Here is a 16,997-nt window from a genome sequence, read left to right as displayed (position 1 = left end):
GGGGTCCCCAACCCTTGGGCCACAGACTCGTACTGGTCCATGGGTTGTTAGGAACCAGGCCACACCGGGCGAGTGAGCAAAACTTCTTCACCACATGCATGGGGTCTAGGTTGTGGGCCAAACCATCCTCCCTCTCCCCCCAGCTCCGTGGTGTGGGAAGTCAGCTCCCCAGAGAAGGAAACATTAAAAGGGCAGAAAAAGATATTTCCTAAAAGATGTCGAAGAACCAGGAAAGCATGCCCAGATTTCTTCATAGTCCCAGTTCTCCTTCCCCCAAGCAGAAAAACCAGTTCTATAGATATGCAAATGTGAACCATCAGGAAGGTTGGAGCTAGAACGTTAAGACAAAGACCTAAAATCTACATACCCCAACCCCATGGAAGCAGGACATGACCTTTGGACATGATAGGATCAACCCATCACCATCAGAATGCCAGAAGAGCAGACTCAGACTCAGGTCCAAAGTTCAAGACACAGGAAGTAGCTTGAAACAGGAACAGGAAGCAACTCCAAACAAGAGAGGGTATAAAAACCCACTCCCTACATGTGGTCAGTCCTTTTCTGCCAACCATCTTCCTGTCTGGTTCTCCTCTTCAATAAACTACAACCTTCTTCCCAAAGCAGTTGCCATGTTTATTCCCAGCTTGGATGAACCATAATGAAGACTTTTCTTCCAACAGTGGAAAAATCTGCTTCCATGAAACTGATGCCTGGTGTGGAATATGCTGGGGAAACGGATCTCCCAGAATTCCCAAGCCAGCCTTGCCATCTTAAAGTTGAAAAAGACCCATTTCTTCAGGGAAGCGAGTTGTGTTCCTTTTTCCCTAGGAACGCTCGCTCCCTCTATGCACAGCTCAGAAAGGGATGGTTTTGCCAGGATAGGAAATCTCCATATTTTTCTCCATCATTTCTCACACGTCTCAGCCCACAGCTGGTTAGCTTGTACAACAGGCTGGTAACTTTTATGAGCTTATTTACAAAGTTAAGTGTCACTATTACTGAACTATATGAAATATGTAGGAGAATGGAAAGGCAAACCGGCTCAAAGATTAAATATCCCATTAGTTTCTTTGCAAATGCTCAACAATGGCTTGCTTTATTACAACTTTGTGCCTGACAGATCAGAAACCTGATATTAAAAGCTGATTTATTGTCTCACGCAGCTGTAGATGCGCACAAAGACCTTTTAACGGCCTGCTTTCCAACAATTTGTTCCCAGCATGACTTCTAAAACCCACAGATTGAGCCAAAGACAGCTTTAAGCTACCATGATGGAATATATATATATATATATATATATATATATATATATATATATATATATATATATATATATATATATATATATATATATATATATATATATATATATATATATATATATATAAAATCCAGGTGAAACAGTTGCAATAACAACAAAAACAACAACCTCTTCTTTAATCATTAATTTTTAACCCTCTGTAAAATCAGAGTAATAATACATTGTAGCTCTTGGCAGCCTGTTTTGTTTCCTTTTGTGCTTCTCCTCTCCCCCTTCCCATCAACTCCTGTCAAGTTAATTATCAATTTCAGAGTAATCATGATAATGAGCTAAGTCAGCAAAGATGTCATTGGGGTTCTTGCAACTTAGGTTGCAGAAACAGGCATTAATCCACATGATTTTCCTGGGAAAGCTGCTCCCATCTGGACAGTGGAAGTTGATTTCGATGGTCTTTGATTTGTAGGGCGTACAGCAACGGCCATCCATACAAAGGCCACAGTACTTAGGCCTGTAGTTGACCTTACTTGTGCACCCAGAGAGCGTATAGTTCATGGGCTCCTCTCCTCTGTACACTGCTAAGCATTTCTTCCCAGGCTACAAGAAAGGGAGAGAAGAGACATGAAAAGAATTAACCATGGATGGTGCAAATTTGACTTGAGTTGACCAAAATAGACATCCTTCCAAGCTTTTCTAAAAGGAAAAGAAAACATAAAGGTGGTCTTCAACTTAACGATCACAACTGAGTTGAAAATTTATGTTGATGGAATTGGGTAGGTCTAGTCTAATGAAAAGAAGGACTAGGGGGGACATGATAGCCGTGTTCCAATATCTGAGGGGCTGCCACAAAGAAAAAAGGGTCCAAAGCACCAGAAGGCAGGACAAGGAGCGACAAGGATGGAAACTAATCAAGGAGAGAAGCAACCTAGAACTAAGGAGGAATTTCCTGACAGTTAATCAGTGGAACAGCTTGTTTCCAGAAGCTCCAACACTGGAGGTTTTTAAGGAGAAATTGGACAACCTTTTGAGGTTGACTCAGCTTTCCATCCTTCCAAGGTCCATAAAATGAGGACTCAGAATATTAAATTAAATTAAATTTATTAAATTTGCATACCACCCTTTCCCGAAGGACTCAGGGCGGTTTACAGGGCATTTAAAAAACAGTCAATACAAACGTTAAAACAAATTAAAAGAGATTAAATAGAACCCTGAGAAAATTAAAACCCAGTTAAAATTAAAATTAAAAATATTCTCAGCCTGGGCCAGAGAGCTCGAAGAGCCAGGTCTTCAGGTCCCGGCGGAATGAACGGAGGTTGGGGGCAGTCCTAAGCTCCGCAGGCAGCTGGTTCCACAGGGCAGGCGCACCCACTGAGAAGGCCCTACCCCTGGGTGTTACCCGCCGGCAGTCTTTAACCGGCGGCACCCTGAGGAGACCCTCCCTGTGGGAGCGCACTGGACAAAGGGAACTTCATGCTGGCAGCAGGTGTTCCCTCAAATATCCTGGACCCTCGCCATTTAGGGCTTTATAGGTCATCACCAGCACCTTGAATCTCACTCCAAGGGCAACTGGAAGCCAATGCAGCTCGCGGAGTAGAGGTGTTACATGGGAGTATCGGGAGACCCCCATCACGACTCGCACGGCCGCATTCTGCACCAGTTGAAGCCTCCGGGTGGTCCTCAAGGGCAGCCCCTTGTAGAGAGTGTTGTAGTAGTCTAAACAGGAGGTCACGAGTGCATGAGTGACTGTGCGTAGGGCATCTCGGTCCAGGTAGGGTCGCAACTGGTGCACCAGGCGAACCTGGGCAAAAGCCCCCCTGGTCACAGCTCCTATATGGTCTTCAAAAGTGAGCTGTGAATCCAGGAGGACGCCCAAGTTGCGAGCCCTATCAACGGGGGGTAACACCTCACCCCCCATCGTTAGAGATGGAATAGTCTGGTTGACCCGAGATGCCGGTATGCACAGCCACTCAGTCTTGGCAGGATTGAGACGAAGCCTGTTTCTCCCCATCCAGACCCGGACCGCTTCCAGGCAATGGGACATCATGGCGAGGGCATCGCTGGGTTGGTTTGGGGTGGAGAAAAAAAGTTGGGTATCATCAGCGTACTGATGATACCCCACCCCAAAACCACGAATGATCTCGCCCAGCGGCTTCATATAGATGTTGAACAGGAGGGGCGAGAGAACCGACCCCTGAGGAATATAGGGGGCAATATGTCGATTCTATAAACTGTTCAGAGAGTGCTCTAAAGCAGGGGTCCCCAACTCCCCCATCCGTGGACCAGCACTGGGCCGTGGCATGCCAGCAACCAGTCCACACAAACAAGCAAAGGCCCATCCATGGGATGCAGGCAGCACACAAAACCACGCATTCTCCGGTCTGCGGAAATAACTCTCCCCATGGAACCAGTCCCTGGTGCCCAAAAGGTTGGGGACCTTTGCTGTAAAGCACTATGTAGCACTAAAGCACTATGGGGACACGGTGGCTCAGTGGGTTAGGACGCTGAGCTTGTCGATCAGAAGGTCGGCAGTTTGGCGGATCGAATCCCGAGTGCCGCGTAACAGAGTGAGTGCCTGTTACTCGTCCCAGCTTCTGCCAACCTAGCAGTTCGGAAGCACGTACAAATGCAAGTAGAAAAATAGGGACCACTCCAGTGGGAAGGTAACAGCGTTCCGTGCGCCTTTGGCGTCTAGTCATGCTGGCCACATGAACACGGAGACGTCCTCGGACAAGCGCTGGCTCTTCGGCTTTGAAACGGAGATGAGCACCGGCCCCCTAGAGTTGGAAATGACTAGGATGCATGTGTGGGGGAACCTTTACCTTTACCTTTACTATGTAGCAGTACAGTCTTATGTCTTATTGCTATTGCTATTTGTCTGGAATGGGAAAGGGTTTCCTGCTCGAGCAGCGTGTTGGACAAACAGACCTCCAGGGTCCCTTCAGACTCTGTTATCCCCATGGGGATGGGGTGTCCAACCCTGATCAAACTCCCGCTGCAGCTCTTTCTCCTCTCCAAAGGTTCCCTCAATTGAACCTAGTCTTACATAGTAGATACCTTAATGTGCTTGTTCATGTCCACCTCGCAAGGGCGCAGAATACAGAGCCGGCTCTGTTTCATAAACTGGCAATGGCCGTTATCATTTGAGATCCTTGTGGAAATGCCCATTCCGCAAGTCTTGGAACAAGGGCTCCAGGAAGATGTTTGCAGGATACAGTTCTTCTGCCATGTTTCAATTTCTCCTCCGTAAACTGACAAAGCAAAAGGCATTGATGAAATTAGTTGAGGTTTTGTTATAAGTCTCATGAAGGGACTGTCTGTGGAGATTCTCAGTCATCCAGGTCATGGTTGTCCCAAAGGTGCTTTTTCCAAAGGCAACTGGACTTTCTTTATCTTTGCTTGAAGACGTTCTGCTTCTCATCCAAGAATGGAGGAAGCTTCTTGGATGAGAAGCGAAACTTCTTCAAGCAAAAACAAAGGAAATCCAGTTGCCTTTGGAAAAAGCACCTTTGGGACAACCATGTTTTGGATGACACAACTGAAGAAGCTACTTGGATGAGAAGTGAAACGTCTTCGGGCAAAAAGAAAGTCCGAGTTGCCTTTTGGGTCTTAGGAAGACACTTTGCACATCTCCACACTTGGGGACACCCCCTTTTCTGTGAGCCTTCAAGACAGTTCTGACTTGTAGTCTGCTTGGACAAGTTTGTGCAACCATCTTGGCAACATTTCTCAGAAGTGATATTCTATAGAGGTCCTCCTCAAGGTGTAAGAGAGCCACTAGCCCAAGGTCACCCATCCAGTTTCTTGCTTAAAGTAGGCATGATCCCACCCTGATTAACAGAATACATTTGTTAAATTCATGTGCCGGGCTTTGCCCAAACAAAAGAAACCTTACAAAGGCTTAACGTGATCATCTGGTTCACCAAACTTGTTACAATAATGGCTGAGTTCTCACAACTCGATGAATTACAATCCACCCATTCCCACTTTTTTATGCACCCTAAAATCCTGTACTTTGTGACAGTGTTTCTCAACCATGAAGATGTGTGGATTTCAACTCCCAGAATTCCCCAGCCAGCTGGCTGGAGAATTCTGGGAGTTGAAGTCCACACATCTTCATGTTGCCATGTTTGAGAAACTGTTTCATGGAGTTTAATCCAAACTTTCAAGCCAGTTTCCTGTCCTCGTTGCTGGGCTTCCTTTACCCCATCTTACCTGCTGAAGAGAGATGCCGTGGAGATGTCTTCCTGATTTTCTTTGAATAATCACAGACCCATTCTTCACAGCATTCACCCTTGACCTTAATCTGCTTTGGGTTTGGGCACCAAACGAGGGGTGGCTTGGAGTCAGTACAAAGGGGGATACAACCCACATCCCCGTTGATGCAGGTGCAGTTATATTTGCAATTGGGCTGGAAGCTCTCCCCATTGTTGTACCTGATTCCATTGAGAAGACAGCCTACGCCGACAATTTCTATAAGGATAAGAAGGAGCGTCAGCAAAAGGTTGGTGAGAAGAACAACACTCTGTCTAATCAGCTTCGCGTTTTGGGCATTGATATATTAAAAGACACTTGCTCCTGGGACGGAATGCTATGGCAAATCTAGACAGCACACTAAAAAGCAGAGACATCACCCTGCCAACAAAAGTGCATATAGTCAAGGCTATGGTCTTCCCAGTTGCAATGTATGGCTGTGAAAGCTGGAGCATAAGAAAGGCTGAACACCAAAGAATTGAGGCCTTTGAACTGTGGTGCTGGAGAAGACTCCTGCGAGTTCCTTGGACTGTAAGGCAGTCAAACCGGTCAGTCCTAGAGGAGATCAACCCTGACTGCTCTTTAGAAGGCCAGATCCTGAAGTTGAAACTCAAATACTTTGGCCACCTAATGAGAAGGAAGGACTCACTGGAGAAGAGCCTAATGCTGGGAAAGGTTGAGGGCAAGAGAAGAAGGGGACAACAGAGAATGAGGTGGCTGGATGGAGTCACTGAAGCAGTAGGTGTAAGATTAAGTGGACTCCAGAAGATAGTAGAGGACACGAAGGCCTGGAGGAAAGTTGTCCATGGGGTCGCGATGGGTCGGACACGACTTCGCAACTAACAACAACAACAATATTTCATTCATGAGAACCATGATGAAGCACACTTCTTCAAATAATTAGATGTTTGAATATGGTTCAGAATAGATTGCTATAAATAGAAATATTGTTATAACTAGATAGATAAGATTGGTAATCAGAATATCATATTTTGACATGAAAAGGGAAATAAGAAAATGCTAAGAAGTTTGAATAAGGGAAGCTTTTGGTTACCCAAATATAACTTGGTTTGAAACTATAAATGATTGGGATATTTTGAATATGGATGGGAAATTAAAACTGGGGGGGGAAAAGCAAAAATGTGTCAAGTTCACTCCCAGCGCTGACTTTTTCTTTGTGCAGAATAAAATCTCTTTTACTCGTTCCTGTTTGCTGGTTACTGACTTCATCCCACGGAGGACGTTTTTGGTTAAAACAGATATTTTAAACTGATATTATTGATACTATTAGAAAACAGTAATAAATGCTGATATTCAACTGTATATTTATTAACAACAATACGAATTTTTATAGTTGCGACTTTAAACTGATTGGCAGAGAAAGGATTTTTGATCATTATGGAACAACAGAGGGCTGCCAAAGGAAGATACCAAGAAGGAATAAAGACTTTCCAGGAGGAAATGTATGATATGCTACAACAATTACAAATGACATTAATCTCAATCCATAAGGAAATTGAAAATGAATTTGAAAACTTAGCTGAAGGCATTTCTAATTTAATTTAATTTTAATTTTAATTCCATTTATATCCTGCCCTTCTCCGAAGACTCAGGGCGACTTAAAAGCTTAGCAGTAGCCTTCATTCTATGTATATGCCTGCTTATTAGGGCTTTCACACACACACCCCCAAGCGGCATTATTACAAAGTCAGCTTAATTGCCCCCAACAATCTGGGTCCTCATTTTACCTACCTCGGAAGGATGGAAGGCTGAGTCAACCTTGAGCCTGGTGGGACTCGAACCTGCACTAATTGCAGGCAGCTGGTGTTACTTAAGGAGGCATTAGCCCACTGCTCCACCAAGGCTATTATTTTTATTATTATTATTATTTGTCGTGACATTAAATGTCCCCATTTAATGTCACGACAAATAAATGACCAGAAAATTAAAAGAGAGAGAGAGAGAGAGAGATCATGTAAAACTGATAACTGAAAATAAACTAATGGAAAGAAATTAGAGATGGAGACTCAAGTGGAGAAGAACTTACAAAAAAAACCACTGGAAAGAGAAAAGAAAACCTGGCCTCTAAGATCACAAAATAAAATTGAGAATAAGAAAACAGATTTGATAAGATAGACTGCAGAGTTGTTGGGGGGTACTACAAGAAATGGAGACACAAGAGACCACAGGAGAAATTGTCAGAATCCATTTATATCATATTCATAAATGGAATGTTTCAAACATTATTCCATGGATTCTGCCATCTCCCGAAGAGAAGAGAATAGATGTGTATTGAACCGGTATTAGGCATTTCAAAGGAAAGGAGAAGCCTTTTGAACTGGGGAAACAAAAGGGGGGGCTAGCATCTGGCTTGTGTCACGGAAGAGAGCAATAAACATGAAGGGTCCTAAGTTCCTTTTTCCCAGGAGAGGGATGATACGAGATAAAGGATGGGGGAATGACCAAATGGGGTTAAGGGGGGTTAAACCGGGAACTCTTTATAAGGGTTTACTTCGTGGAATAATATTAAGTCCTGTCTCGTTTCCTACAACCAAGCATGTCATAGTAAAGATTCTTTTTGGAATAGATTTGACTCCAAGAATTTTGGGGTGGGTCCTGACAGAAATCTTCAATGAATATGAAGGGACAAAATCTTTGTACAAAGACATGCTATTTGATTCCCTTTTAATATTTACAACAACACTACAAGATTATGGAAAGACTGTTTGACTGAATGGATTATATTGATTGGGAAAGAGGTTCTGCAAAAGGAGAGGGCTACATGAGATGATGGGGCGCATCAGAGGGAATATTTAAAAATTAAACACTTGTTCGAATACGGTTGAAGAAACAGAAAGATTTTAGTATAAGAGGAATGAACTCCCTAAGCAAGACAGTATTAGTTCTCTTTTAGTTTGTTTTCAGATATGAAAAATATGAACATGTTTTGGATGGTTATTATAAAGGAAATGTTTTAGGTATCTAAATGTAATTGATCTTAAGAAAATTCTAATAGATAACTAAAAATATGTTTTGAAATAGACTTAAAAGATTTGATGATTAGATTTATTAAATGGAACATCTAAAGACTCAATGTAGGTTTAATTATGGATAAAAAGAACAAGAAGAAAAAAATGGGAATAAACTTATATTAGTTTAAGAGAGATATGTATTTTAAGTAGAATATTTCTTATTATTTTTTTCTTTTTTTCTTTCTTCTCTCTTTTCTTTCTTTTTTTCTTTTTCTTTTCTCTCTTTTTTACTTACTTTCTAAGACATGAATATAGATTTAAATAAAGGTAAAGGTAAAGGTTCCCCCGCACATGCATGCTAGTCGTTTCCAACTCTAGGAGCCGGTGCTCATCTCCGTTTCAAAGCCGAAGAGCCATCGCTTGTCCAAGGACGTCTCCATGGTCATGTGGCCGGCATGACTAGACGCCAAAGGCGCATGGAACGCTGTTACCTTCCCACCATAATGGTCCCTATTTTTCTGCTTGCATTTTTACGTGCTTTCGAACTGCTAGGTTGGCAGAAGCTGGGACACGTAACAGGCGCTCACTCTGCTACACAGCACTCGGGATTTGACCCGCCAAACTGCCGACCTTCTGATCGACAAGCTCAGCATCCTAACCCACTGAGCCACCGTGTCCCTTAGATTTAAATACTGAAATGTAATTAACTTTGAGAAAATGTTAACCAGTAAAAATGTTTTGAACATTGTAGGGGAAACAAATTTAAATAAGAACTGCAAACAGGATTTATGATGAGGCTACCAAGATGACTAGATAGAAAAGAAGTATAACATTGATGTGATTATTATTGGTAAATTTAAAAAAAATCTTTATATTTAAACTGTTTCCTATTAAATTAATAAGAATTGTATTGATTTAAGGTTGGCAAAGAGAATATTATTTGAAGAAGAGAAAATCAAATAAAGCTACTATCTGGACTTTGGAATAATAAAAACTGAGTATTGGTGATTACATTGTAAATGTATGCTCAGACAACATGCTGTTTACCAAATATTAATGTTTTTATGTTAAAAAACACCCAATAAAGTATTTTAAAAAAAAGAAATGAATGAGACTGGGCAAATGAAAAGGCCTTTACTGAATAAAAAGAAGCTGAATGCAAGTTTATTTATTTATTTAATAACATTTCTATACCGCCCTTCTCCCGAAGGACTCAGGGCGGTGAACAGGGCAAGAATAAAAATACAAACTACAAAAGTTAAAAATAGATTAAATAAATGCCCACATACTAAAATACATCCATAAAACCTAGTAAAATAGAAATAGGAAACCACCACCCCCCAATCCCCTCATCAGGCCAGGCCAGCTTGTTCAAAAAAGTATGTTTTTAGCTCGCGGCGAAAGGAGCGAAGGTCGGGCGCCGTCCGGAGCTCAACCGGTAGCTGGTTCCATAGCTCCGAGGCGCCCACAGAGAAGGATCTCCCCCTGGGGGCCACCAGCCAACATTCTCTGACCGGAGGCACCCTGAGGAGGCCCTCTCTGTGGGAACTCAATGGACCACCATTCAAAAAGTGTTCTCTTCCCAGTGTTCCCAATAATTGGACTGTGTGATCAAAGATAGAAAAAAAGAAAGAAGACTAATGTGCCAAGCTTAATGGGTCCATTCAGATGATCATCCTGATAGCGGAAGATAACACAGAGTCCCATGTCTGCATGAGGACATAAGTGCTCTCTGTTAATGCCCATTATAGCATCTTTAAAGAAGGATAAATATTACGAGGTAGCAGGCTAGAGGATCTTTCAGATTGCTTAATTACATCATTTAAATAATTATTTAAACAAGACATTTACTTTTCAATGGTTGTGTTTGAAAAGCATACATTCCCGTAACAAAAGTTGTGCCATTCCTCCTTGACGATGATCCTTAGCTTCAAGGAAAGCTCTAGTCTAGGTGATACGTGGAAGGGCCAAATGCTAGTATGTGAAACCTTTTGAGCTTGAAGGAGTCAACATCCTAACCACCTCTTTCTGGAGCTGTTCTGATCACTTTATCTTAATTCTGACCTCTAACCTTCTGGAAATGTTTCCCACCCTGGAACAAACTCTTTTTGATTACTGGGAAAAGTTAGAAGTGTGCCTGGAGACTTTGAATGGTAGCTGAAGTGAATCAGAGACGTTCAAGCAGGAAACTGAACTCAGCAAAAAAAAAAAGATATAAAGAAGGTAGAGTCTAGGAAGCGATAGGAAAAGTTCTTGCAATGCAAAGCATCCCAAGATACTTCCCGATGGACCATCGTCAAGGCCTGATCCAATTTAGATGTGGGTTTTTTGGGTGGGGGGGGTTGGTTTGGTTCATTTTTATTTTTGCATCTAGCAACTGGATTCAGCGAGGTTGATGAACCCCAACCCACTGCTCAAGGGTGTTGGGGATCTTGCAAAAAGCTAACATGCTAGTTGAGTAGGACAGCTGTGAAGTTAACATTTGTCAAACAAGGGGAGGCTCTCAGCTCAGAATATATAGAATAACAAAGTTGGAAGAGACCTTGGAGGTCTTCTAGCCAACTACCTGCACAGCATGGGCCTCCTTATCTGAGGGACTGCCCAGTAAGAGTAAAAAAAGTGGGCATGCTACAGCCCCCCTTACACCATTCTGGACAAATCGCTCTCCAATCTCTTTTTAAAAGCCTCCAGTGGAGCACCTGTAAATTCTGGAGGCAAGCCATTGCACTGATTCTTTGTTCTCACTTTCAGGAGATTTCTCCTTAATCCTAGCTTAGATATCTCTTTGATAAGCTTCCATCCATTACTTCTTGTCCTTCCTGCAGGTGCTTTGGTGAACAGGTCAGGGAGGGAGGGAGGGAGGGAGGGAGGGAGGGAGGGAGGAAGGAAGGAAGGAAGGAAGGAAGGAAGGAAGGAAGGAAGATAGGAAGGAGAGATAGGATAGTAGAGGAAGGAAGGAAAGGAAGGAGAAGAAAGAGGAAGGAATGGGGAGGGAAGGAAGGAAGGAGAAGGATGGGAGGTTAGGGGAAGGAAGGAAGGAAGGAAGGAAGGAAGGAAGGAAGGAAGGAAGGAAGGAAGGAAGGAGAGATAGGATAGTAGAGGAAGGAAAGGAAGGAGAAGAAAGAGGAAGGAATGGGGAGGGAAGGAAGGAAGGAGAAGGATGGGAGGTTAGGGGAAGGAAGGAAGGAAGGAAGGAAGGAAGGAAGGAAGGAAGGAAGGAAGGAAGGAAGTTAGGAAGGAAGGAAGGAAGGAAGTAAGTTTCATTACCCAACTAGGATAACATCTTCAGCACTGATGATGTTCCCTAGTTAGGTAATGAAATGTCTACATGAATGTCTACTCTTCTGTATGACAGCCCATCAAATATTGGAAGACTGCTATCATACTGTGTAACCCCCTGTCCTCTTCGTTAGACTAGAGTCTAGACAGTGTTACTTCCTGCAACTGTTCAGTGTATGCTTTTAGCTTCCAATCCCTTAATCATCTTTTGCTGCTCTTCTCTGCACTCTTTCTAGAGACACAACATCTTCTTCTTTTTTTTATCATGGTGACCAGAACTGGACACAGTATTGCAAGTCTGGTCTTACCAGTGCAGTATAAAATCAGTATTGATACTTCATGTGATGCAGCTTAGGAGTTTGGAAGCACAAAGCAAAAGCAGAAAAGGAAGAGGTGAGCTATTGCACAAAGTCATGCCCAAAAGAAGGAGTAGCAGAATTGGATTAGTACGTGAGTCAACACTTTGCTTTTTTTAAAACAAAAAAAAGATATTTACTTCACTTACGTGCACACACTCCTATTTCATATCTAGGTGCATCTCTGCTGTAGTCACAGTACAACCCTCTGTGCATATCACAGATGTCCAACTCGGTGCACTTCTCTCCAATTTGCTTGGCACACATTTTGCAACACTCACATCCATCCGTGAGCAGGCTGACCCCTGAGGGACACAGAGGTATTGTTGTTGGACATTCACATGGCCATTTACAGTACTGTGTTCGTGTGTAGACTTCGGTAACTGAAGAGATGACAGGTGGTGATGTGGTAACGTGGCATTCTGGGGAAAGACCTGCACAACAAAGAGACAATTAGAAATCCACACAACTTAAAAGTTGTCAGGTTGAGAAAGACTGAGAAGGACTGAATTGCTGTCAGGTCACAAAGAACCGAGTGTGACACATGGAGTTATTTCTGAGGAGTTGTTTGCCTACAAACAGAATCTTCCCAGATTAAAGGATTTATCTGCATAACTATTAGGTATATTCTGTGAACTGCTAGGGAGGGTCCACCTCAGTGGTCAGATTCAGTTGGTTTGCACTGGTTCGGTAGAACCGGTAGCTAAATTTTGTTGAATTTGGTGAACCAGCTGAATGTACATTGCTTCTGGAAGTCCGTTCAAGGCCTTGGAGGCCTGGTGAAGGCCTCCCAGGCATAGAACGGCCTGCCAGAAGTGCATGGATGCCACTTCCAGAAGTCCATTCTAGGCCTCAGAGGCCCAGGCCTGCATCCATGCAGAGAACCGGTTGTTCAGGTATTTGAATCCCACAACTGGTCCACCTTCACCCTCTTCCTGCCTACCAGACATTCCAAGCTCTGCTGCCTCTTTGTCCTCTTGGGAAAAAAGCCCCTTTCTCCTGTACTTCCAGACTACGTTCCACCACATCTTCAGGATGTGAAAAAAGATGGCATTAATTCATGAAGGATCAGGAACCTAAATTACAACAGTTACTTAAAGACCAGCTGGTGGGAGGGAACAATTGAAAACCAGAAATTACTATATGGAGTCAGCTACCATGTAGACAAGGGAGCCTGTTGGGCTGAGTGGGATGTCCAAACATCGATGACCTGGTAATTGAAACCCTGCTCTTTTTCAATATAGATACTTTTTTGTGGAGTCCTTGATGCTTTCTGAATGTGGTTGTTTTTCATGTAGACTAGGGATGTCAAACTGCCGGCCATACGCGTCACAAGGAAACCGCACCCACCCCATTGCCGGCTATGGGGGAAAAGTTCCGATATGTCGTGCGATGTGACATGACATCGCGAGTTTGACATGTCTGGTCTAGACATTTCATTACCCAACTAGGGAACATCATCAGTGCTGAATATGTTACCCTAGTTGGGTAATAAAACTTACTTACTTACTTACTTACTTCCCTCCCTCCCTCCCTCCTTCCTTCCTTCCTTCCTTCCTTCCTTCCTTCCTTCCTTCCTTCCTTCTTCCACAACATTAGTCAGGCAATGAAACAACCAAGTTCAAAGAACACCAGGGTCTCTTCAGTTCAAGCTTAAGCTACACAGATTCTTTTCTATTAGTTTCTTTTTTACAAACAAAAAGAGCTTAAAAAAGGGCACAAGTTTTCCATCATTTAATTGCACCCAAAACCTTGAACTGGAGGAGAATAGTTCTTCATTGAACAGAATGCTGCAAGTTAACAAGTAAACAAACAATTTCTGATCCAAAGAAAATGCAAGCATAACAATGTAACTGCATCATCATGGCGACCCAAACAACGCCAAGCTTTACAAACAGAACAGCAAATTTTTGCCCCAGTCAGGTCAGCTGAATATTTGGCCTCATAAATGCCTGTAAACATTCTACATTTGTTTCATGACAAATTTGGCTAGCTCTCATATGCTAGATGGTTTACAATCGTACGGCCATTGAAACATCCGTCACATTTTAGCCCAGCCTTATTGCAAGAACTTTTGCTGCTTTGAGTTAAAAATGTCATTTCTTGAATGTCCTACAGAAGAGACTTTGGCCATCCCTTTCTCCTTTTCTCTTCCTCCTTTTTGAAAGGGGTCAAAACTTGCTTTTTCTTCCTCAAAATGTCCTGGCTACAATGCTGTAACTACCCTACCGGTTTCCATTTCAAGTGGGAATTGGAATTAATTGGTTTACTTTCAAATGGCATAGAAAAGAAGTTTCATTCTTCTGTTTTAGGAGGCCAAGGTTCCCATAGCCTGGGCAGTCCATTCCCTTTGTTCATGGCATTTAAAACCAATTTGCCATAGTTCCTGGATTTTATCAAAGCTTTGAAGGCCAAAAGTGAAGCTAAGGTCAAGCAGAAAACCGCTCTGCAATTCGATTCCATTCCTTTTGATCACTCCTGTACTTTTGAGCTAATTGTTACCTTTTCTTTGGCTTTCTTTGGCTTGAATAAAAGCAAGATGGATGACCTTCCCCTTCAAGAGGATCGGGTGATCTGAGGATAACACATTATTAGATAATATCCTGAGTGCTGGATTGCAAAGAAAGGCAGCAATTTGCCCAAAAACAGACTCCATAGTCCCAACATTTATTTCTTCTTTCCAGAGCAGGGACATCTGAAGTGGGCGTGTGTCAGAAAAGTCAAGAAGGCAGCTTTGGATACACTCTCCCAGTCGCCATCTTGACTTTTGGCTAAGTGTTGGTGATCCACAGCTATTTCTGGGATCCAAGGATTCTCTCAAAATCATGAAAGCAGTGCCAGGCCATTACAATGTCCGCTCTATGCCACATTCACGTATGTGAGACTCGTAAGAGCCAGTTTGGTCTAGTGGTTAAGGCTCCAGGCTAGAAACTAGGTGATTAAGAGTTCTAGTCCTGCCTTAGGCATGAAAGCCAGATAGATAGATAGGTAACTTTGGACCAGTCGCTCTCACTAAATCCAATTCACTTCAAAACAGGGTTTTTGTTGTGGAGAAAATAGAAGGGGGGAAGAAGTATTATATATGTTCACCACCTTGGATTACTTTGTTGTTAGCTGCGAAGTCATGTCCGACCCATCGCGACCCTATGGACAATGTTCCTCCAGGCCTTCCTGTCCTCTACCATCTTCTGGAGTCCTTTGGATTACTTATAACGTAATAAAGGTGGGGAAAAATCTAATAAAAAATAAATAAACTAAATATAAGCCAGGCACAAAAGGAGTATAAAAAAAATGGTGCAAACTTGCTGTCATTTCCCACTCTTGAACCTTCCTTCCTTCCTTCCTTCCTTCCTTCCTTCCTTTCTCCCTCCCTCCCTCCCTCCCTTCCTTCCTTCCTTCCTTCCTTCCTTCCTTCCTTCCTTCCTTCCTTCCTTCCTTCTGTGGAGGCTCAAAACCTCCAGAATGACAGTCCCAACAATGCAGTGGAAGCCCAGCCTTTTAAAAAAATATGTCCTGATGTATGTAAAAAGGGGCGGGGTCTTGTTCACATGAATGCAGACAGTGTCCCAATGTATATCTCTGCATCCGTCCGTCCATCCATTCATCCATCCATATATAACTTTGGAAGATTCACTATATTAACATTAACAAATGGTATAGGGCTTCCAGTTTGCGTGTGTGGTGCTTCCGGACGTACAGGAACAGCCTGCCTCCTGCCGTCCCTTTCTTTTTTGGAGGACCCTGAAAAGGATCAAAAATTATCCTGCAGGGGTGATTATCAAGAGGAGGACTTTCCTGCGATCATGGAAGGGCAGCAGCCCTCTGCTGGAATCCGGAATTCATCTCCTTTGGCCCGAAGAAGAGACCGGCCATAAAGATGGCTGATCATTAAGCCTCTCCCTGCCAAAAGCCAAAGCACTACCTAGCACTAAGAAGCAATCTGGAGGATCTGGGTGAGCTTTTACCTTTCTTATTCCCTAACCATCTTCCTGTGGGACTTTTCTGAAAACCTCCTTCCCCATTTTTTGAGAAAACGGCGAATATCTACTCTGGGAACAAAACTTAAAGCCTCAAAGCTACAAAAGAACTTTAATTAATTCAGCAAAGAAATTAAGTAATTTCATCTGTATTCACTAAAAAAGCTTCTGTTTGTTGCTGGGAATCCACTACCCTATCTTTTTTCTAAGCTGTGAATTAAGGAAAAAATTTGGACTAATCCTACAAAAGTTCTATATTAATTTGGAAAAAGAAAAGAAAAGAAAATTCCTCCATTGCATGTTATATGTTACTGTTGACATCTTGTGGTGAAACCTGGTACAGCAAGTAAATTTCCTTTTTTTGTTGTGAGAGCTCACTGAATAACAGAGCTGTCCTTGACACTAAGATAAGGGTGGGAACACCTGGCACTGAATACAACTCTTCAGGAGGTGGAAAATCTATGACTATTATTAAAACAGCCTCCATGGAAGATTTAACTGCAAACTACAACAAAATGGATGAATACATCCCACCACTTGATTATAAACTGATATTGGACACAATTTTGGCAATGACAGAGCAAATTAAAGCCAAATTGCAAGAAAAATCTAACAACTTAAAGCCACCAAATCAAATTTTGATTTTAAATGAGGAAAAGATAACCCAAAATCAAATAGAAGAAGTGGAAACTAATACTAAAATAGGAGATTTCAAAGAACAACAAAAGCAGCCTACAGAAGACCTTAAAATCCAAACTTTAATGGCAACTACAAAACTTGCAACCCAAAAAGCAGCAGCACCTGAAGAAAACACCAAGAGTGAAGACACTAAAGGCCTTCAAATACAATATATTGAGAATTCAATTAATCAAAGGACAATCATAATACCAGCTACTACTTTCTA

The 16,997-nt window shown here is 42.5% G+C and overlaps 1 protein-coding gene across 1 annotated transcript in view; it reads right to left on the bottom strand.

Annotated features, from left to right (window-relative positions):
* Nucleotides 1-1,512: 1,512 nt before the first annotated feature.
* The window catches only part of CCN4 (cellular communication network factor 4), a 39,552-nt gene continuing 24,067 nt past the window's right edge, over nucleotides 1,513-16,997 (bottom strand). The window contains exons 2-5 of the mRNA XM_083360099.1: nucleotides 12,266-12,550; nucleotides 5,471-5,728; nucleotides 4,313-4,506; nucleotides 1,513-1,855 (exon numbers count right to left, since the gene is read on the bottom strand). Coding sequence (XP_083216225.1) covers nucleotides 1,556-1,855; nucleotides 4,313-4,506; nucleotides 5,471-5,728; nucleotides 12,266-12,550 — 1,037 coding nt within the window. The 3' untranslated portion in view covers nucleotides 1,513-1,555. The remainder of the gene's footprint in view (nucleotides 1,856-4,312; nucleotides 4,507-5,470; nucleotides 5,729-12,265; nucleotides 12,551-16,997) is intronic.

The sequence above is a fragment of the Vipera ursinii genome, assembly GCF_947247035.1.
Source record: "Vipera ursinii genome assembly, chromosome: 3".
NCBI lineage: Eukaryota > Metazoa > Chordata > Lepidosauria > Squamata > Viperidae > Vipera > Vipera ursinii.
This window is presented reverse-complemented; position numbering and strand designations above follow the sequence as displayed.